This window comes from Misgurnus anguillicaudatus, chromosome 5, assembly GCF_027580225.2.
Source record: "Misgurnus anguillicaudatus chromosome 5, ASM2758022v2, whole genome shotgun sequence".
NCBI lineage: Eukaryota > Metazoa > Chordata > Actinopteri > Cypriniformes > Cobitidae > Misgurnus > Misgurnus anguillicaudatus.
The window spans coordinates 10,200,075-10,223,407 of NC_073341.2; the positions used below are offsets into that span (position 1 = coordinate 10,200,075).

Genomic DNA, 23,333 nt, shown 5'->3' on the forward strand with positions numbered 1-23,333 from the left:
TTTTTTTTTTTTTTTGAGGAAAGCTCAAAGCGGTGCAAGCAAAAACCGATCGGCACAGGTCGTTTTTTGCTCATTACACCGATTTCGCATTGCATGTAAACACCTTGGCTGCATCCGAAACTGCATACTTTCATACTATAAGTAGGCAAAACGCAGTAGGTGAGGCAAGTAGTGTGTCCGTGCCGGAGCTCGCCCTGCTGAGTGGCAAAACATTCAACAAAATGGCTGGTTTTCATAGCGACTGCTGCGTAAAACCCCAGTAAAACTGACTATTATCAGCTTAAATTGAATTTAGTGGCCCTAACATTAACCCTAACAACTTGCCAAACAACCAGTAGTCTGTAGACATTGGCATATGCCAGACATTGGTTTTCCTGACATATAAGTTTGTCTTGCCTAACACTATTATAAACCATTCCACCTTTGTAAAACACAAGGCTCATCATAATGGATGTTTTTTATGAAGTCCCTCGACAAAACTTTGCAATTACACAGAATAAGAGTATTCATTTATGTGTATTTCATGTATTTTTATAGGATTTTTATCCCAAAATTATACATAACTGACATATGGCTACTGCTACTGATTTACTTCTCCTTTGAGTGGCAAAACATTCAACAAAATGGCTGGCTGTCCTAGCGGCGGCCGCGAAAATGTCAGTATAACTGACAATTATCAGCAAAAAATAAATTTAGTTGCACTTGATAGTGACCCTAACAACTTGTCAACCCACCTGTGGTCTGTAGACGTTGGCATGGACGATCCATTTACTTCTTCTTTCAGTGTTACTTGGCAGTTTGTTGAACGATAGCTCTACGAATTCTTGTTAATCTGTCGCAAAACACCTTTTTCCCAATTAGACGCGTTTTTTCCGTGTTTCTGCTGATTTCACTCACATATTCTGCCACTCTGTCTTTTGCCACTCAGTGGGCATAACCACAGTAACTTTACCCGAGGTGATGTCACGTGCATACCCTCTATTCATAGGCTGAGTCCGAAAGCTTAGGCAGCTGACTTGTTGCCTCGCTGCCGCATGAAGCAATCACTTCGGAGGCAGCTCTGGGAAACGCATTAGGACAGCAATGGGCAGCAAAATATAATTCTGTTTGAAATATAAACAGAGAGCACCTTAACCAATCGCATATTTGAAAACTACAATACTAATTTCTTGCTTGAATGCAATTAAAAGGTGGAAAAGTGATAATATAACTTTATTTAAACTAAATTTGTGCTCAAGACGCTTTCTTGGCCCCCATTTTATTTTTTCGATTTTGACCAAGCTTGACCAATCACATTCCCCGTGCACGCACACACATAGAATTGTGGGACGGGACAATGAAGGTATCTTAGGAAACAGGAAGTAAACCTAACATTGGATTCTGACTTGCCTTGGATTCAAGCATTCAAACAATAGTATTCGAAAAACAGCAGGCAAAAAGTACCTGGATAATTTACTTCTTACGGTAAGATCTCGAAGTGTTAATTCGATGGACACTTTGCTATCCCATGATCCCACAGAAGAGGAGTTATCCAATGAAGAAGAAGACGGGGGGCGTTGTTTTATTCAAAAATGTCCAAAAGCGGTAACACGGCTCTATTCAAATGCAAACACATATATTAAACAGCTTTCCCTTGTGTTTAAATTGCGCTTGTTTAACGTCATTCCAGTTAAAGGTGCTCTAAGCGAATTCAAGCGTTTTAGACCATAACATATTTCTTGTTACATACAGCAAACATCTCCTCACTATCTGCTTGCTGCCTGTCCGCTGATCAAACTGTAAAAAAACGTGATCTCTGTAGACAGCCCAGGCTCCACAAACTGCAATAAAAACAAAGTGGCCAAACCTACCACCAGAAACCATAACAAAGAGTTCCAACCAATAAACGACAAAAAGGATTTGGGAGTGGGGGTTGGGCGCGTTCATGAAAGCACGGAAGGGAGAGGGAGGGGGAGGAGTTAGCCACGCTCCGTTTGTTAGAAAACAGTTCAAACATCAACAAAAAGTGACGTCGCACAGATTCGCTTAAAGCGCCTTTAACGACTAATTTGTTGTTATGACGATGTATGTTACATAATGTATCAACACGGCGGATGTAGTACGTCCGCATTCATTTATACAATCCTTGTTCATACTAAATAGTACAGGGACGGGCAGCTTTGGTCCTGGCGGGCCGGTGTCCCTTAGTTGGAGCTAAAGTCTGCAGGACACCGGCCCTCCAGGACCGAAGTTGCCCGTCCCTGATAGTACCTACTGTCACATTATGTGATTTCGGACACAACCCTTAACCGGCTCTCTCGCAGTTTTGATCATGTGCACATCTCCGCCTGTGAAAGATAAATGTCACACGCAGAAGTGCAAAGTAACACATAAACGTCTATGCTTGACTCATGCAGTTGGCAAAGAAACTGCGAAAATAAAAGTTGATGTTTGACATTTACAGGTTCTGCAGACATGAGAAGAAATACAACATTATATCTTAAGACAGATTTCCCATTGGCTCTTTAAATGACTATATGTACTATGTGACGTCACTGCCTGCAAGAAACCTGACAAATCTCCAAGTCCCATTTAAACGCAGTTTTCTGCAAAGCCGGTTTATTGATTTGCATGTAAACGCAGGAAAACAGTTTTCTACAATAAGCAGACTTTTGATAGTTATCCGCTTATTCTGTGCATGTAAACGCACTCAGTGTTGGCGTCGAGCACAGGTTTTTCAAATCCAAGTTGAGTCTAAGTCAAATCTGAGTTGAGTCCAAGTCAAGACCAAATCTAGAAAAAGCTGTATTTTTGGCAGTTTTTGGTCTGGACTCACATGAGCTGGAATCGACTACAACACTGCATTCAATATCTTCATTTTTAACCGTCTCAACACACTAAATTAATGTTGCTAAACATGATATAGGTTATAGACGGTTTCATCGGACGCACGTGCGGTGACGCGATACGCGTCTGGTCCGAACTTTATTTCCGGTTTCAGTTTTTTTAATGGTCTGACTAGTTGCTAAACTGAACTCTTGAACACATACCTTGTTGAAAATAACAAATGTTTTGGTTTTTCTAGGTAATCTACATGATGTTTATATAAATAAACTACTTTTAAAGGACTTTGTTGTTATTTATTCTTAGCAGAGCTTACTGGAAGTTACGTGTGGACAACGAAAGCTGCTTGTTTATGTTGTAACTGCTGAAACCGTCTATAGTTGAACCACTAAAGGCTTTTTATGATCCTGCGAGGGGACCAAAAAACGAAATCACATAACGTCAGGGAAAAAGGTCAAAAATGGTCCCTAGCTGTCTGGTTTTCTTTTAAAAAATTACACATTTGCACCTAAAGAGTTCATATTAGAACCTCAGAGGTGCAAATTCGTAAGCTTGGGACCACTGTGATATGTTTTTCTAACAGTGCATTGTGGATATTAGAAATTAAGTTGTATACATATACTATACTAAAAGTCAATACATAAATCCTGCAATGAGGTGTTTGGAAGGCACTATTAGTATTAAGAAGGGATACAGTACATATACTGTAGATACACAGACATAATCCATTGTTTACTGTACATTGTGGCAACAGTCACTGGCCCAGATTCAAGCTATTCATCCGTCCACATGAGTCTTGCATCTGCAGTGGCTTGTTTCCAGGTGTCGGCCCCTCAACCGGAGGCTCGTGAGAATAAGAGACCCTGGGGCAGTGCCCCCATTAGCTGTAATTCACATTTGGGTTTGAGGTGTTTTGACCACAGAAAAGGATAAATGGTGACACATTGCTGCAGAAATACATTGTGTTACCCACAATTAAGAGCAGACCCATAAAGTACAGTATGTGACAAGACAGAACATCTGCTGTAAGCATTAAATCTTCTTCACGATCATCCCTAAAAGAGCACCTACAAACCTACCGCATACGGTTTATTAAGAAGCGTCACTTTTGTGAGTTGCCAATTCCAATAATGACCGTGAGTAAACCTTTGCAATGTGTCCTGAGAGGTGATAGATGTTTATTGCCTTCCTGCTCTCCTGTTTAATAAATGGCTTATTTCCACTCTTCCTTTGATCCTTTGCTAATTTGTGAGTCTTCCAGTAACAGAAGGAATGCAGTGACTACAAACAGGTTATGAAAGCTTTTCCTTTTTTACCGATCAACTTGCTTTTAACCCAACAAACAGGCAACATAGTTTAAAATAACACAACATTATAGTTGTGCGTAGGTCCTACGACGTAGCCTCGAGGCTGTAGGCTTTGCGTCGATTTTTATACATACTTCGGCGTCTTCATCCACTTTGACGTGCAATTACACATGCGGACCGCTAGTAGGCAGTATCTACACATAACCTACAGTAGCAACGCAGAAGCCAAAGAAGAAGCAGCTTGGCCAGTAAACCCATGGATATGTATAAAGGCTAGATGGCTTACCGGCGCTGAGAGCCAATGGGACCCGACGACGTCACACGGCGGCCATCTTAGGACAGGACCGCTCGTCCAGTTATAACATTAAAGTCTATTGTGCATGTAGTGCTGAAATAACTATATTTTGCTCAATTCTCAACCGATTTTCAAACGGCTTGGTGTGTCATAAACGTCAGGGATGCGGCTATTTAACTGCATACTTGTGAAAAATTATAGCCACGGAGTTTATTAAGAAAATAGTATATTAAGCAGACTAGACAGGTAAAGTACACCAAACCGTTTGTAAATCCGTCAAGAATTCAGCAAGTTACGAGCATTTTAGTTGGCGTATGTCACTCACCTTCCATCCACAGCAGCAGGGAGCAGCACTATGGCAGCACTGACCTAAGATGGCCGCCAAGTGACGACACAGCTGACTCCGCCTTGAGCCATCTAGCCTTTATACATATCTATGAGTAAACCCACAAACAAAGAAGCAGCAGCAGCTTGTTGTGTATGAATGAATGAATGGGGCTAGGCTAAATGCTAACACATTCACGACGCGCTGTACAGTGCACGCATTGAAAAAAGATAGATATGTATTAATTCATCTAAGTTGAGATAATAACATAGTTTGGTGTGGCAAAAGGGTAGACTATTCCTTTAAATCAAACCTCAACTTAACAGCCCATCTTTGTTCTTGAAAATGCCTTTGAAGAAATGCAATGCAGATTTTTTTACCTGATGGGAGTGGTTATAGTGGACCAATCACAGCGCTTGCATAAAACGGATGCGTTGTTAACATTTTGGTGAGGTGCACATCAGGTTACGCACAGCCTACGGCATAGAACCTACGCACAGCTATAAATTACACTTAAACCCTGAGTAGCTAAAAAAAACTTGATTTTAAATATTTGTCACTAAATATTCATCTGATTGTTATCCAGAGATGTCTTCTGTGTTGCCTATTAGATTAAAGGAAATACCTAAATCGGTGGTTCTCAAACTGGGGGCCCTGAGATGATGCCAGGGGGCCCCAGTTTTATGTCATTTTATAAAAGAAATTAATTTATCATAAATTTTGTGTAATCTGTGTAAAAAAAATAAGGATACTAGCTAACAGCACTACCTTGTATAATTGAATATGTTTTGTTTAATTTAAATATTACGGGGGTTTTTTTGTAATATATTTTCTTTGGGGGGCCACGTGGATGCAACGTTTACAAGGGAGGGGGGGACGCTGAAAAAGTTTGAGAACCACTGACTATTTAAAATGTATGTTTAAAGTAGCACCGTTTACTGAAAGAAACTGTACAGCAACACTCAAAGAGTATTAGAGAGTTAAATTTAGGTTATAACACGTTTCTTCATAGCTTTTCTCTCTCTCCTTGTATGGGGTTTTACAGGGATCTTATTCGTAAAGGTTTGGAGGAACTCCAGAAAGTGCGGCCAGGTGGAGACACTTTTATGCATGATGGCATTCAGAGGGTGAGTTGACCGGCACAATCATAATTTCTTAGCCACATTTACACTAAATTTATATTTGGCAAATATTCTGACAAAATTTTTTTTTCCATTTGTCAAAAACTTAACCAGTCACTGAATGTTATTTTCTTTGTCTGTTGTTATACAGTTAGGAAAAATGGTACACTGGTACACTGCGGCAGTACCCTTTAGAAAGATCCTAATATGAACCATTTAGGTACAGATATGTATACATTTGTGGTATTAATATGATCTATTTAGGTGCAAAGGTGAAAGGGTACCACCCCAGGGACAGCTAGACAACTTTGTTCTGATAAAAGCTGCGTTTTCATTACAATTGCGCAAATTGAAGTAGTGAATTGAAAATGCGCCCAATGGAAACACTACCATAAACTCTCATAGACGGTTTCATCGGACGCACATGCGTTGCTGCAGTTACGTGTCTGAGCGTAACTTAAGTTCCGGTCTCTGTTTGTTTAATGGTTTGACTAAACTGAACTCTGGAACAAATACCTTTTTGAAAATTACAAATGTTTTGGTTTCCTAAAGATGACGGAGAGACCAATCTACAGATCATGGATTACCGCTGTATAAAGGGAGGTTTGGCAGCCGATCTGCAGTCAAGATTGCATACATTATATAGCTAACGTTTTAGTTTTTGATACGCTTTAACTATGATTTGAACTAAGGTAATCGATTAATAAAAGGTTATTTATTTAGCTTGTTATCAGAAATAAACTAATCTAACAGGAAGTTTCGTTCGTTCCATGAGTTTTATGCTGATGTGAGGTGTTTTTTCAACACTTTGAACAAAGAATATACCGCAAAACTACAATTGAAAATATTTTCCTCATTTACAGGTCACTTAACATGCGTGAAAGTCGTATGATATTTTTTAAATATGGCGCAGTATGTTTGATTGGAAGACAAGACAGAGGAGGTGTGGTCAACTTCATGCAGCGTCACAAGAACCGACAAGCACATGACATCAATATACCACAAGAGCAATTCAGGAGTCGACTGCTCTGTATGCTTTCAAGTCGCTCTTTTTGATGTCAAACGCATGTCGGTTCATTAACATCGGTTAATGGAAATGCCATCATTTCACAAAAGTTTTTTGAGCAAATCTGTAATGGAAATGCAGCTGGCGTATCCAAATTTTCCAACCTATACTCCAACCAATACTATTGTTTTGGTCATTTGTCCATTCCCCAAAATACGACCAAAAGATGCCCCCAGGTTTAACAATTGATAAAAAAATGCAAAAGTGAACACAATCTGCTGTAAACATCAGATCCGGTGTACTCGTTCAAAAATTGCCACTAGAGGAAGCGATGATACGTCATCTTTGATTGTGAAATACCATTGGCTCGTGTGTCTCCTGACCGATTTCATGATTATGTCAGCTAAGAATGTGAAGCGCTTTTGGCTCTCATCGCAGATTGCGTCATGGTCTAATGTTCAGGTTTATGTTTCAATGAGATCTGACTTTGTGTGTGTTGCATTCATGGATTTCTTCATATAAAGTAATCGTATAGATGGTTTCAGCAGCAACAATATAAACAAACAGCATTTGTGGACTTCCACATAGAATCAATAACAACGTCATTTTACAGTAGTTTATTTCTGATAACAAGGGAAAAAATGACAAGTAAATTAACTTTGTTAATATATTATATCTAACACATATCATCTATTACACAGAGTTAACGTTACTCTGTAAAATTAATGTATAATGTTAGCTGCATGTCCTTGAATTCTTCCCTGTCTGCCAAACCTCTCCGCATAGTCGTGATCTATGCTAGTCGTCTTTAGAAAACCAAAACATTTTATTTTCCACAAGGTATTTGTTTCAGAGATCAGTTTAGCCACTACCTAGACTAATAAATAAATACAGAAGTTCACTTCAGCTCGTAAACGTGACAACGCCCATGTATCCGATAAAACCGTCTATAGTATGGCTTCAGTTCGCAAAGTTTGCAACCCGAATTGTTTGTAATACTTTTATACTTTATATACTTATACTAGTTTTTTTGTCAATAAATGCAGTAAATACCTGTGACTGTTCCTTTACTTGCATGTTGTGTTTTTATGGTTGAGAAGTGGTTGGATTTAGGGTAAGTGTGGTTAAATGCTCACAAATGTAAATAAATGTTTATGAAACCATTTCAAAATTAAAATTCATAGAATTAAATACGTCTAATCTGACATATAAGGCAAAGACCTTTAAACGTAACCACAGGTTGTATAGCTTCTGGCATTAGAGGGTACTAATCCCTTAACACATTACTTTACGTCGTAATAAGGTGCTTGCACATACAAACTATGAGGTCGTTATTTTTGGAGGACAGTCTCCAATTTTGCAATATCTAAAGCAGGGGTCACCAACGTGGTGCCCGCGGGCACCAGGTAGCCCGCACAGAGTCTGTGAGGTGCCCGCCAAAGCACATTCTATTAATAGTCTCAACTGTAATATTTATTCATTACATATTTTTCTATATTAGCTTGGCTTGGTTTACGTATGTTAAAATTTTAAACAATACTAAAACATATAAAAAGTCAAATTAAATAAAATAAACAAGTAAAACAAAAAAGTTTTAAGTAGACTATATCAAAAAGTAGCCCTCCAGATTGTTTTATCCATTGTGGTAGCCCTTGCTCATAAAAAGGTTGGAGACCCCTGATCTAAAGCATTTCAAAAGTTTATTTTAATTTTCCCTTGTTTTTACTTTTTACTAGGCAAGCGAACAAATTTACTACGGTAACACTGAGGGTAAGTCTATTATATAATATACAGTACATTGTTGGAGAAGTATAAACAGTTATTATATATGTCTTAAGTTTAATTTCTATATCCATCCTCTTCTGGTCGCTATTTGACATTTCTATTCATTGACCTAATGGGCACACACACGCACACGCACACACACACATATACATATACAAACACTAATCACCATTTGAAGTGGATCAAAACCTTTCCTAAAAGTTTTCTTTAAACCAATATCCAACACCTGTTCTTGTCTTTTTGATCCACTTCAAATGATGACTAGTATATATGAAGAGTTTGGTTCCAAAACGCAATAAACGCCATTTTTGAAAAAAATGAGTTACTGCCAAAATCAGTATTATATCAGGTCAGTAGTTAAAAGTAAATTCTTAATTTTACGCAAAATCCAATATCCGCCGTGTTATTCTGTCATCTTGTCTCCCTTTTTTCCCAAAATGCGACAAACGCCACTCCCACTTTTTTTACAGAACGCAATAACTCCATTTCTGATATTACAGCCTACCGTTCACGCAATGTAAACAAACAATGGCGGAAGCGCGTAGTACACGGAGTCCTGGTTTTCCTCATCTACTTTGTACTACGTGATCAACAAACAAAACAAAATAATACTTTAATTGCAATGATAAACCTGTGATTGTTTTCTGTGATGGGAAAGAAACGTAAGCCATCAGCATCTAATATTTTCCCTGAGAGGCACTCGGGAGACGGGTGCTTGTTCTCCCGACAGCATCAAGCTTCTCATGCTAACACATTGACCCCAGAGGATCTTATGAAAAACTTTACATTATTTTACTCAAAGTCAACGAAAATCGAGCAGGACCAAAAACATTTTACAGTCGATCGCTGTGAAAGACGTTAAGCGAAGACGTCAAGTAACCGCAATGACGGGGTTCTTAATATGACAAAGTAAGTGTTTTGATTAATAACATTAATGTTTATATTTTTAATTAGTGTGTACAACTAGTCAACTAAATGAATATAACATGGCAAAGATGAATGCACATTTATATAGGCTATTGATTCAATAGATTTATAGCATTTTGAATAAAAACTTGTCATGGATTTATTGCATTTTGTGGAAAAAATAATCCGTTTTTATAATAAATCTTTGAAAATCAACTTATGGATTTGAATTTTTTATGTTTTTATAACCTAAAGATGCTGTGTGAAAGTTTGTAACAGAAAATAGTTGTTTTTATCTGGTCACTTTCTTGGTATAGAAAACACGTTTTTACCAAAATTTGTCAAAATGGATTTATTGCGTTTTGGAACCAAACTCTTCATATATAGATTGAGAAAAGATCACATTATAAATAAGATTATCAATATTTATGCATTTGACAAACACTTCTACTCAAGGTGACATGCAATGCATTACAAACTTTTTAATCAGTATGTTCCCTGAGTTCGAATCCATGACTTTTGTACCAACATGCAATGCTTTACCACTGAGCTAATCAGGAGCAGGAGATTATATTTGCATGCATGAATCAAACTGACTCAGAATATATATTTTTTATTGTTTTGTCATATGTGGGCAGATACAAAATACACAGTATATAAAAATTCATCACAGTGTTTTAGCAGAACTTGACTCCAGTGTCTCACAGGGTTAACAAGCTTTAATATAGAAGCTTGTGCTTTGGCTTTATGGCACATGTTAGGGTGATGAGACATAATAGTATGGAATTGTTTAAAATATACATCATGTTGGTCACCAAAAATACTTAGCCAGCATAATTTTCTTGAGTTTTTAGTTTTGATATGTTCGTTCTTCAGTCTGTAAAATGTATAATTTAGATATAACTTTGGCATGACATCATAATTTGAGCTCATACTGTAAGTTTTATGACAGACACATTGTTTCTCTGTAAAGGATACAGGACAGCCAGCGTCATCATCGCCCTCACAGACGGGGAGTTACATGAAGATCTCTTCTACTACGCTGAGAGAGAGGTAAGAAGAAATAAAATGTTAAAACAGTCATGAGCACTCAGTATAGATGAGGTTAAAGAGTTTGTCCGTGTCCCCCAAGTGAGGTCATTCAAATGCTGCCAATGAGATCACACATTTTTGTGTTCTTCATCATCCTTTTACACAGCTGGTCCCAGTAACACAGCAATATTAATCGATATGGACCGTGTCTTTAGGTAAACAAATGAATAAGAAAGAAAGAAAAGCCAAACCTAAAGTATGAGCTAGTTTGAGTATGAACAAAGCAGTGATAATGGGATAACGATTGATAATGGGCACATGTATACAAAATAGGAATCCAAATCTCCTTTTAAAATTACTTATGCCAAATGGTCAGTAAAGGGACTAATGTTCAGAAAAACTGACTGTCAATCTCAAGAAAACTGTATTTTGCCCTGAAATGTTTACTAGTAATTTACAATTGTAAAGGCAAATATTTGCATTATACCTACACTCCGAAAAAATAAAACGAGTTTTATTTCACAAAATTTCCTGTGTTACGCTTTAGCCATCACACCCAGATACTATGCACAGGCACAGCTACTTCATGTACTACAGCTTTTGATCAGTAACCCCTTACATGCATTTGAAAAAGCAACACTCGTCAAACATACACATTATACATATTCTTTATTATCATGAAAATACCTGAAAAGGTTTGAAGAACAGCAATATAAATATATCCTTAAGCCATTTCCTGGAGCTGCGTGTGTATGGTTCTTTGTCTGCAGCCCATATTGAGTTTCTGCATGAGAGCGCCCTCTGGTTTTGGATGTAGCGCCATTTCATTGTAATTCATTGAGAAGCATAGCAAGCATCGTCGGCCAATTTATGAGTGCACCCTTAATTTAGGTCAGTGTCTCCGTCTACCAACCACACTTTTTTTGCCACGGTTTATGCATCTGATGGAAAACCAACTGTGCAATTTCTCTAATTAGATTGCTCTGTATTTTGCACCAGGTTACTTTAGGCATACTTCTTGTTTAAACATTTTTTTTTACTTTAAATGCAAAATACACTTCTTATGAATGTACTTTTTGAAGTACATGAACTATTTGTGATGATTTGTTATAAATAAATGATTTACATAAAGATACCATGCGTGACAATTTTTGAAATAACCAGTTTTTCCGGACCTATGAAAATGACGAGAATTCAGATTTGGATCTTTGAATGTAAACTTTGAGATCCCCTGCCATAGAAGAATGATTTTTTTTGGTTCCACAAGAACCTTCAAAGAACCATTTCTTTTAATAAAATAAAATAAAATAAAATAAAATAAAATAAAATAAAATAAAATAAAATAAAATAAAATAAAATAAAATAAAATAAAATACTCCCCTTCGAGGTGCGTAGAGAAGCTACGGTAGCCGCCACAGGACAAACATATCATAGTCTGAGACATACGTCGTTATCACGTCATGTCACTCCAGCACTAAAACTAATATGAGGACGCGTCGTCTTCTTCGTTGGATAACTCCTCTCCCGGGGCATTATGGGATAGTGAAGTGTCGATCGTATGCACACTGCAAAATCTAACTGGAAGTAGTAGGTCATCCGGGTACATTTTGCCTACTGTTCTTCGAATACTATGAATTCGGACATGCTACTCCTCTTGCCTACTGCTTTCCGCGTACTATATAGTATGGAAGTTGGCGGTTTCGGACGCAGCAAAGGTCTAGCCTACGGGTTGCGTCACTTGCTTTTCCCGTCCACTACACTTGTCAGTGGGACATAACTGACCTATCAGACTTATAAATATGAAGCCAGATTTTTATTTTATTTTAGAAAATATAACACATTGATGCTAACACATAGATAACACATTAAACTATCCAACAGTTTGAAAAATTCACCAACCTTATAAATATATATAAGCAAAACATAACACACACAATATCGCAGCAATAATATTCATTCACATCACTAAAACATCATTTATAATAGTAAAACAGTCACAAGGACTTTTGCAAAATATACACTTATTTAACTACAGTTTTGAATGTTTATTTCAAAATACCCAGACTTCACGGGCACGTACTGAATCTTGGGATACTGTGAAGGATGCATCTAAATGTGTTGTTCTAATAATTACACAGACATGTGTCTAGTTAGGGATAACACATTAATGTTGTTTTAACGCAACCGTTTTAGAAGCGAAAAAACATGACAACGTGAAATGGTAACTTTCAAGTAGGGGACCTATGGTGAATGTAGATAAAACGACTCATTCTAGGGTAATATTAACCATATAGTTCATTATAAGGTCTTTATACACCACTGATAATATAGTTCTGAAGATTATATTGCAAATCCTTCTAAAAGTTACACAATACACCTTTAATAATGGTTTTCAGGTATCTGAAGTATTTCTGTTCTTGTATGTGTGTGTTTTTCTCAGGCCAATCGCTCTCGGAGCCTGGGTGCATCTGTTTACTGTGTAGGGGTGAAGGACTTCAATGAGACTCAGGTGTGTGCATAATGGTACAGTATGAAAGATCTTGGCACTTGGTTACAGTATAAAGATTTTCATAAATGATGCTTTTCACAAACAAATATTTACTTTAATATAAACCAAACACTAAAAAGTATTATGCATGTTCTTTTGAATATGGAAATGCCATATTTATTGACATCCTGGTAATTACTGGCTATTCTGTTTAATACCTTTACATGACCTAATACAGTACAGTAATGTCTTTGCTATTGTACAGTACATGAATGTACCGTAGTAAGCATTCAGTAGTACCATGATATGATAGTACAATTTAATACAATCATTAAACCAAACTGCTCCAGTACCATACGTTAACAAAGCATAACTAAACATTTGATCATTTTATGTCAGTAGTTTGTCAATAGTTTTAATTTATCTTCTCAGCTGGCCAAAATCGCTGACAGCAAAGATCACGTTTTCCCAGTGAATGGTGGTTTTGAAGCACTACAAGGCGTCATTGATTCGGTAAGAGTTTATGTAAAGGTGGTTTAACATGATTATTTCCAATGAAAAATGTTAACACTATGAAAACATATAGATTGTGATCAATCACTTATGTGCTTGTTTGTATTGCCTACATTGAATAGTAGTTGGTCTGGCATATGGTTAAACAGGTTTGTGAACAGCTTGGAAAGAGGGGAAATGAATAAAACAGAGGATCAAAGAAATATATTAATTCAGGTTTTCTCCAATATCAAAATTCTGAGAAGGTCCTGCAATGTCCCGTTTTGACTGCTTTAATGCTACAGTCCACGGGAGTCAAATCAAACATGATCAAAGCTTTCTCATATTATTAATTCTTTTCGCAATGAAAGGAAATATATTTTAGCTACTAAGCTGACGCATAAGGAAAGAGGAGTTGTTTGGGTGAAGATTGGTCACTGTAGAGGTTGTGAGTGTTTTGGGTTAAGATTGGAAATCTTCCGGTTGGATTCCATCTGTTGTCCATTAGCCGTGTGCTGAAAACAGTTGGCTGAGACTCAACAGAGGCAGAGTGTTGTAAATCAACAGGGTCCTTGGGATTTAAAAGCATACTTCCATAGATGACAGAGGAAGACTGTGGACATACTGTAGATCAAACAACCTCATCATACATAGGTGGTACAGGTGATGACAGCTATTTCCAGTAGCAATGAGATGAATTAAGCAGATGTACACTAGTCAACATTTGAAGTGAATCAAAAAAGTTCATCAAAGTTGTCCTAAATGGGGTCGCACACCGGATGCGCAGCGTCGAGTTGAGTCGCGTCTAGGACAACTCGGACGTATCGTAAACCGGAAGTGCACATAAAAATAGCGCAAGCATAGTCAGATAGCGTCTACTTCGAAATGCAAAATATATGTTAGTAGCCAATGTTGATCGTTAATGATTTGAGACAAATATGATGTTATTTAAAGTGCCCATCTTATGACTGCTTTTCCACAAGTTAAATAGGTGTATGAGTTCCATAAAACATGTTACAAAAGTTGTTTGCTCGAAATAGCTTGTGACAGAAGTCCAGATGACAACATGCAAAATATAAATGTGACTTCTTACCTTTGTGTTGATATAACGATCGCAAGTCGAATCCAGTCTGTTTCAGATGTGTGAATAATCCATTAAAACCGTCCAATAAAATAAATCCAATGACCATTTTTGTCCACAAATGCGTATAATCCGTGAAATATTGATATATAGTCTGTTGTTTACATCAGATTTCACATGAACGTCTTGTAATAGAATATAATATCGCCTACAGTCTGAGGACTATTTACATCATAACACACTGTATATGAGATTACACTTTAGGTTCCACACATAAACAGGCGTTAAAACTTTGTTTTTAAAAGTAGGTGGGAGTATAATCCATAATATCCAGATAGCTCTGTTATTTCCGTGGGACATGATAACAGTATAGAGGATATCAACGAAGTGACTGCTCTCTAGCTATCTGGTGGGAGGAGACCTGCGAGTGGGGTGGTTGGCGGGAAAATTCAAACGGAATGTGACGACAAGGCTAGTTACATCACTTCGGAGCTGAGTTTTAACTTGCGCAATCTGAGACTCAAGGCAGAGGACATTCAGAAACCTGTATCGCACTCAAAACAGCATGGATGGATTTTTTTCATTGGGTCATCCAACCTACAGTATTTGCGAGATGACATTTAAACATTATCAGCATAAAAAAGCAATATTCATTTAAATATCTGCTGATTTTTTTCTTTTTGTGCCTGTCAGATCTTGAAAAAATCATGCATTGAGATTCTTGCTGCAGAACCTTCCAGTATCTGTGCTGGAGGTGAGTAAATATTAAATCTATACTAAATCTGACCCTTTGATCCACAGCTCAGCCTCATGCAATGCCAACACAGGCAAATAGCCAAAGGCAGTCATTTGTTGTGAATGACCAGAGGCCGGATTCACAAAACTTAACTTCTTAACTTTCTTAACTTTTTTTTTCTTAAATTCAAACTTAATTATAAAAGTTAAGAATATTTTGTATTCTTAAAAAAAACTTTGTACGAAAGTTTTTATTTGTTAACTTAAAATTGTTCTTAAGAAGAATTAAAATTCTCAAAAATAACTGTTTTAAATAACACATTAAAATCTCAAAATGTAAGATGTTTTATAAGTTAATTTGATTGTTTTAAACGCTCCAAAAGCCCTGGCACACTTCACCCTTCCCGTCCGAAAAAGTTTCCCCGCACGGAAAAGTGTAGCAGGCACGGGCCCAGAGTGCTCGACCCACATGATGGACCAATATAATCTTCTATATCATGTTCCTCCTGATCACATTTTCTTTAACAGAATTCGCCTTTCAAAGCCTACAGTGAACAGCCGGTTTGCACTACAGCCCTCTACTTGCTGCTTTAATGACGTCAGTAAAACAGTTTTTTGACTAAACTCTGCCCACAGGAATACGTCAGTCGCCAGCTAAGCTAACGGCAAGCTAAGCTGCTATCGAATCACAACACCCTAAACAAACAACACAATCAGAACTCGATACGTATTTCTGAAAGAGGGACTTCATTAGGGTTGTGCCAATATCATCATCCATCATGATGGTTGATCGACATCACGATGGGGAGACACCATCGTGATGCCACTGCGAATCGACACACACTCTCTTCTATAGACTATAGTTAACGTAAAATCTTTGCAGGAGTTGGTCTATAAATTAAATTGAAAATATAACTAACGCATATATGCTATTTTAAATACTGTAGTCTATGCCAGAGGCGTGACGTATGTTTGATTCAGAGTTATTTGAGCTAAACTGGCGACTGACATATTCCTGTGGGCGGAGTTTAGTCAAAAACTTTTTTATTGACGTCATTCAACCGGGAAGTAGAGGACTGTAGTCCAAACCGGCCGTTCACTGTTGGCTTTGAATGGGGAATTATGTTAAAGAAAATATATCGCCTGTCAGGGAACTTTGAGCTTTATCATTTTACAGGTATTATATATGCTCTAACAGAAACATTACACACTAACTGAAGTGAAAAATGGGATCAGGAAGAGCGTGACCTTTAGCATATCACTCATTAGTAGTAACGTTAATGATCGCAAGGTTGTAAAAAGATTAATAGAAGAATAAGTGTATCCAAAAATTTAAGAAGTTCTTAAGTAAATAATTGAGAACTTCATTAGAAATGTTCAAGAATTGCACTTAAGAACATTCTTACAAACTTCTTTATAATTTATCTTAAGAACGTTCTTATTTTTTGTCTTAAGAATGTTTTCGTGAATCCGGCCCCAGGACTAGTAAACATTCATTCAACATTATATTTTAATCATAAACATGAAGGTTTGCTCTTTAAATATTCCCTCCTGACAAATTGTAAGTTACATCACATTTGATGGCTTTACCATAGTGGATATTTGATACCTCTTTTAAATGCCCAGCCAACCATGAGCTGTCAAACATTTATTTTGGTTTACATCTTAATGTTTCCTTCAAAAGACCAAATCGTTTTACTGTAACTTTTAAAAGCCACTTCAATTTCATTACTCAATAAACAAATAACTTGAACCACTGACTAAATATCTTTGTCAGTATAAACAAAACTGTGTAATGTTATTGTAAGAGTCTTTCTAAAGTCTTACAAAATCTTTCTAAAGATCACAAAAAGTTTGCATAGCACCTTATTTTTGGAGAGCAAATCATTTTTGATGACATGATTTCATCATGCCTTCCTCTTGACTTTCAAAGATACATTTTTCTTTCATTTTGGCGAAGTGAAACCCTGCTGTCTGAGTTGTTTGAATTTAAATGTAAATGAACATGATTTCACATTGTTTTGCATGAATGTCATGTTTTGTAGAGGCATTTCAAGTTGTAGTAAGGGGGAATGGATTTCTTCATGCCAGAAATGTGGACAAGGTCCTTTGCAGCTTCAGAATAAACGACACCCTCACCAGAAGTAAGTACAATCACATGGATATATAAGTGGGTAATTCAGTTTCATTAAAGATTTTAAGTTTTTGTTTCTCCATAACATCTGGATAAAACTATTGATAATAATCCATAAGCAAGCTAACACAAGGCATTTCTGTGAATTTGTTGTCCAGTCACCATATGGTTTGCATGATTTAAGCCAAAATTGATAAACTATTGTAATTAGCGGTCTTTACCAACAATCCCAGAGGTCTACATAGCTGGGGATCAATGGCCAGCCATGCCAAGCCAAATCCAAACCCCATTAGATTTTTGGCAAACAGTATTTTTAAAGGCCACATTTGGAAATTTAAAGCACAAATGAAGACGATTTAAAAATAAATGTGCCTTACAGGTGTCCAGGTGAGTTTGCAAGGCCCTACAGGCATATATCAAACCTTGCAGGTTTTACTATAGGTCTGGTGTTTTAACAGGATCCACATCATTGTCGTAAACTGGAGTCTACCAAAGCCTGCTAGATGAATCACAGTGATTGTGAAATTAAAGTAGTATCCAAGCAGAAGTATTATGTTACGATAGTTTGGCTTCTGAACTCAGATTTTACTTTTACATCAAGTGGTGACCCAACACAGCATCAAAATCATCTATGGTACCAGTGTAAAATTGAAATGTATCATTATACCAGTACAATTGTTAGTTTGTTCATGGTTTTTTGAGAATTTGCATTTCACGATTTTGGGTGCCAATGTATTCTTGGCTTACATGGTAAGCCGTTTGGGTTGCTGTCTACTATGATGGGGCTAAGGAAAAATACTGTACTCAAGGTCCAAATCCCCCCGGCCAAAATTATTATAGTTAAAATACATAAAGATGGAGAAGGAGGGATAACAAAAGAACCGATGCTGTGAAGAAGTAAGGGCACAGCAGTGACAGTATCTAGTTAAGGGCAATATCGAGCTCAAGCGGCAGCTGTATTCAAATTGGAGGTTTGAAGAGTTTCCTGAGGTCAGAGAGTTTCCTGCCACTCTGCATCAATAACTGTAGTATAGGAATTACAGAACATGAAGCAGCAGGAGCTTCTATCCTGGCAGAAACAAACCCTTTGAGTGGGGCCACTGCAGATTCCAGAAAGAAGAAACCACAATATGACTCACGTGGTGTTTCCGTTCTCTCTCAGAGTGAGAGCCTAAACTAAGAGAGGATGCAAGGGCCTGTCTCCCCTCCAGACGTTTCTGGCACCTCAAGTCGCAAAGGGTTTGGACGTAAGGGCTTACATTGCATCTGAATTGGAGAGATGATTTAGAAACATGAGGTATTACGCTGTGATTAGAAAGTGGAGAGCTCCTACTGTATCCAAGCTGCATTCGAACAGGAAGGCCAATGGGAAAGAGGGTATTTAGATTGGTTTGTTTTGTTTAGCAAGATGCTATATACTCTAAATATCTTTGAGACGCACTCGTGAAGATTAAAGGGAGACAAGGTTTAGACATGCTTGTTTGGTGGGTAAGCTCGGATCTTATATGAATGTAAGGTGTCTGAGGACCATGGGCACTGGGATTGAGCTGGGTCCTTCTCTAGAGGCAAGTACTGAAATAGTGAAAAAGAAAATGAGACAGGGTGTCAGAAATGTACAGCTTTAATGAGTAAGCATTTGAAACAATGATTAAGCAAATATACTGTAACAGTGGTGTGTAGCTGTAAGCCAATATGCTTGACAGTCCTGTTTTACAGCATAAGTAATATAAACTTTACAGTATATATTTTCTTTACAGTGATTTTGCTTCAATTTTATGCTATTAAATGTTAACATAAAATGTGTAAAAAGACCTTTGGTTCATTCAGATGTAATAAGTACAAACTATTACACAAAGAGAAAAATTGGCGGCCAGTGTCCGTGCTACTTAGTGCCTTCAAATTGCTCATAATAGAAGGGTTTACCAGTTTTGTGTCAATAAATGGACTGTGACAGGCTGCGTCCACTAAGAATAACTGCTCATTGATTTGCTTTTTCAGAGCTCCCAAGTAGTCATATAAACACATGGAAAATAAACACATGGACTGGTAACTTTCATCCCTTGGTTTTGGCACAATACAGTCCTTCTATCAAAGTAATTCTCATTGATTTATCATTCGAGTCCCAACCTTGTGCACATCCTTACTTTTTGTAGTAGTTAAACATGATTTTTATATACACTTTGTAAAAAACACCTAGTAAAGCACAATGTTAACTGTAACCTCTGCCATAACTCTGATTTCTATTGGATCTGAGCCAACAGTGCTGTCATATTGTGATATATTGTCATTGTCAGGTGTTGAAAAACTATCCGTCTATCTGATTTATTGGTTTTGAATAGGATATTCTTGGCCATCTGCAGTTGTACATCTGCATTCATCCACCAGGCCTCCGTAAGAGACCCTTGACAGTCAAAGACCAATGGGGCCTTTATTGGCCTGCATGCATTGCATATCCTTGCATATTCTCCTCTTTCAGTCTAATATTTCACGGACTTCATGGGTTAAATGTCTTGCTCAAGGCCACAATGTTAATGACTCATTACTAGAGAGACTCAAACCAGCAACCTTCTAGTTACCAGCTCTGAGCACTAGCTATTACAGTACATCAATCACAAAAGCATGGCCTGTCAAATCGTGCTAGTGTGATGAAAACAACTGGATTCGTTTTCCAACAAGAATGTGATGAAGTCAGGAATTTTGTGCAGATGTTTTTATGTCAACTTAATTCTCATCATGGAATCGAATCAAAAGGATAATATTTCTTTTCAACATAATGTTTTCAATCATCCAGCACTCTCAAGTTTTAACTGTGATTCTATCTGTAATTTTTTGTAGTGGTTAAGCCATTGATAGTGGAGGACACGTACCTGTTATGTCCAGCTCCTGTTCTTGGGGAAGAGGGAACGTAAGTGTCGCAGATAAATATGTGCACTTGTTGATCAAGAGAGACATTCTTAATATAATGCTTTATCATCATATATGTTGTAGGGCAGCCTCCCTTTACGTTAGCATGAATGAAGGCCTGAGTTTTATCTCCAGTTCTGTGACCATCACTACTGTTAGCTGTGTAAGTATTATTTTAAATTATTTCATTTTATAGTTTTTTTATTAATATATGAATAAAATATAATATGCATACATAAATAAGTACACCGTAAAAAAAATGCTGTAGTTATGCAGCTGTTTGCAGTAACTTACTGTAGATTTGAATTGATGTTATTTGCTGGCAACAGTTTGTTCAAAGATTGTTCAAGGTTAAATGAACATTAAACATTAACAAGTCTTTATCTTTATAGAATAAAACTATAAAATAACACCATCATGCAAAGCATTCTGGGAACCAGAAATCCTCATCAACCTTTTTCAGTTTTTTCCTTCAGATTTTGGTTCCCAGAATGCTTTGTATGAGGCTGTTGTTTTAGTTTTATTCTGTAAAGATAAAGACCTGTAAATGGTTAATGTTCATTTAACTTAAAAAAAATGGCTGCCAGCAAATAACATATCTGTACATTTAAATCTACAGTAAGTCACTGGCAAACAGCTCTCAGAAATATTGTAATTTCTACAGATATGTTTTACAGTGTATGTAATCACCAGAGTTACAACTCATATTAAAATACTCTTAACGTTATACTAAAAAAGTAAATAAAATTTCTAATGGAATCCATATACAGTTATAGCTTTTGGAAATGCAGCCAAATTACCCAATAAAAATGTGTTAAAGCAACAGAAACAACATGGTCCAAATATGGCTGCGAGCAGTAAACTTTTTAGGAAAAAATATATATTTATTAAATAGATTGTGTAATCCTATTTAATTGTTGCCAGTCATAGTTTTATAGAAAGACTCAATACAAATGTAAGCCAAATCTGAAAGACCCCCACAAGCCAGTGGTTATGAGATCTCCCTATGAGACCATTTGTAATCTAGAGAGCATTGGCATGAATGTGTTCTTTTCAGCTATTGTTTGAACATAAGGGTTGAAGAGGTGACATCATGGTATTGTTTCATTTCTTTTTCAAAGTAATGTTTCTGCATGTCACTGTGATCTGAATGAATGAAGTGTTATAACAAAAGTGGTTCAGTAAAAAAATGGTACAGTACAAAAGCTGTCCATGGGGTGGTACGGTACGGTACTCTCTTTCAAAAAGTACACCTAATTGGTACATATTGGAGATTTAAGGGTACCGTCCCAGTGACCGCTTTTGTAATTTTTTCTGAGAGTGTAGAATGATGTTTTTCTGTTCTTCATTGCAGTCTGATGGTACGATTTTGGCCATAGCTCTTTTGATTGTGTTGTTACTGCTGATTCTTGCCCTTCTCTGGTGGTTTTGGCCTCTCTGCTGCACAGTGGTGAGTTTGTCTCCTTATCAATGTCAATATCAAGATTGTACTTATACACCAACATGCACAGAATCTGCACCTGCAAAATTACAAAGAAAAAGCAATATAAATATATTAGACTACACAATCTCCAAAAAAAAGGTACAAAAGCAGTGGCGGCCGGTGACTTCTTTTTTAGAGGGTGTTCGTCACAACATGTATGTAGCCCGTCTTTTGTATGGTTCGTAATTTTTAAAATATGTGTTCTGCCCGTCGAGTGAGCCTATGTGCATCACGTGTCAATAGAAGTCCCTGCTGCAGACGCGTCTAAAGGGATTATAATAAAAGAAACGCTCGCGTTTGCCAGATCAAAAAGGTTACTCACGTAACCCTGGTTCCCTGAAATAACGGGAACGAGCATTGCGTAGCTTGCCGTGCTAAAAACGTCACGCAGCGAGTGTTATTTGACTACGCGTTTCAATCGAATAATGGTAAGCTATGGTGTTCTCTCCGGACTTATATAAGGCGTAAGCTTGCCACTTTCGTGGGCTTGAATGCCATTTGTCTGTAAATTTTACAGACGTTAACCAATAGTCTTTAATCAAGGCGTAAACAGAAGTTACCCCCCATAGGGTCAGCTACTGATGCAATGCGAAGAGAACCTTATTGAAAGGCAAACTTGCATAATCTAATGCGTAATTAGAGTTTGCTGTTAAGGGAGTGTCTTGTGTGTATTTTGTGAACGTGAGCGTCTCTTTTATCATAAACGGTTTTGATGCGTGTGCAGCAGACACTTATTTTGACAAAACACCTGATGAACATGGTTCACATATTTTGAAAACACGAGCAACACATATGACACTCCGAACACATATTTTTGAATGTGCGCCTCTCGGAAAGCAGTCACAAGCTGCCACTGTATTAAAGCTGTCACTGGGGCGGTACCCTTTCATAAAGTACACCTTTAAGGGTGCATATTAATACTGTACCTTTTACAGGGGACTGTCCCAGTGACACTTTTGTATCTTCTTACAATGTACATACAGTACATTTCTGTGTAATGCATTGCCACCATTTACAGATAAAATGACCACCAGTGGCACTAAAAACCCTTTTTACGTCTTTTATTTAAAAACAAAAAAAAGTAATAATAAAATTCTGTGGGACTTATGGAAATTGTGAAGAAGAAAGTTTAACTAAATAAATTCTATTAATGGGTTCAAGAGCCACGTCAAAGAAATACTAAATATACATAACTCACATATTACTTTTTCTGTGTCTAAAAATCTACAGTGAGGAAAATAAGTAATTGAACACCCTGCTATTTTGCAAGTTCTCCCACTTAAAAATCATGGAGGGGTCTGAAATTGTCATCGTAGGTGCATGTCCACTGTGAGCGACATTATCTAAAACAGGGGTCTCCAACCTTTTTTCATTGGAGAGCTACTTTCTAAAAAATAAAAGTGGTCGAGAGCTACT

At 37.2% G+C, this 23,333-nt stretch overlaps 1 protein-coding gene across 3 annotated transcripts in view; it reads left to right on the plus strand.

The window, feature by feature from the left end:
- Positions 1-23,333, plus strand: part of antxr1a (ANTXR cell adhesion molecule 1a) — a 70,746-nt gene that overhangs the window by 9,766 nt on the left and 37,647 nt on the right. For 2 of the 3 annotated variants that reach the window (XM_073867502.1, XM_073867503.1), the window contains exons 4-13: positions 5,796-5,877; positions 8,614-8,647; positions 10,542-10,621; positions 13,041-13,109; positions 13,521-13,601; positions 15,355-15,415; positions 17,442-17,540; positions 20,366-20,435; positions 20,519-20,597; positions 21,789-21,884. In XM_073867502.1, coding sequence (XP_073723603.1) covers positions 5,796-5,877; positions 8,614-8,647; positions 10,542-10,621; positions 13,041-13,109; positions 13,521-13,601; positions 15,355-15,415; positions 17,442-17,540; positions 20,366-20,435; positions 20,519-20,597; positions 21,789-21,884 — 751 coding nt within the window. Of the gene's footprint in view, positions 1-178; positions 4,115-5,795; positions 5,878-8,613; positions 8,648-10,541; positions 10,622-13,040; positions 13,110-13,520; positions 13,602-15,354; positions 15,416-17,441; positions 17,541-20,365; positions 20,436-20,518; positions 20,598-21,788; positions 21,885-23,333 lie in introns of those variants that run through there. The other variant, XM_073867504.1, reaches the window with a different exon arrangement.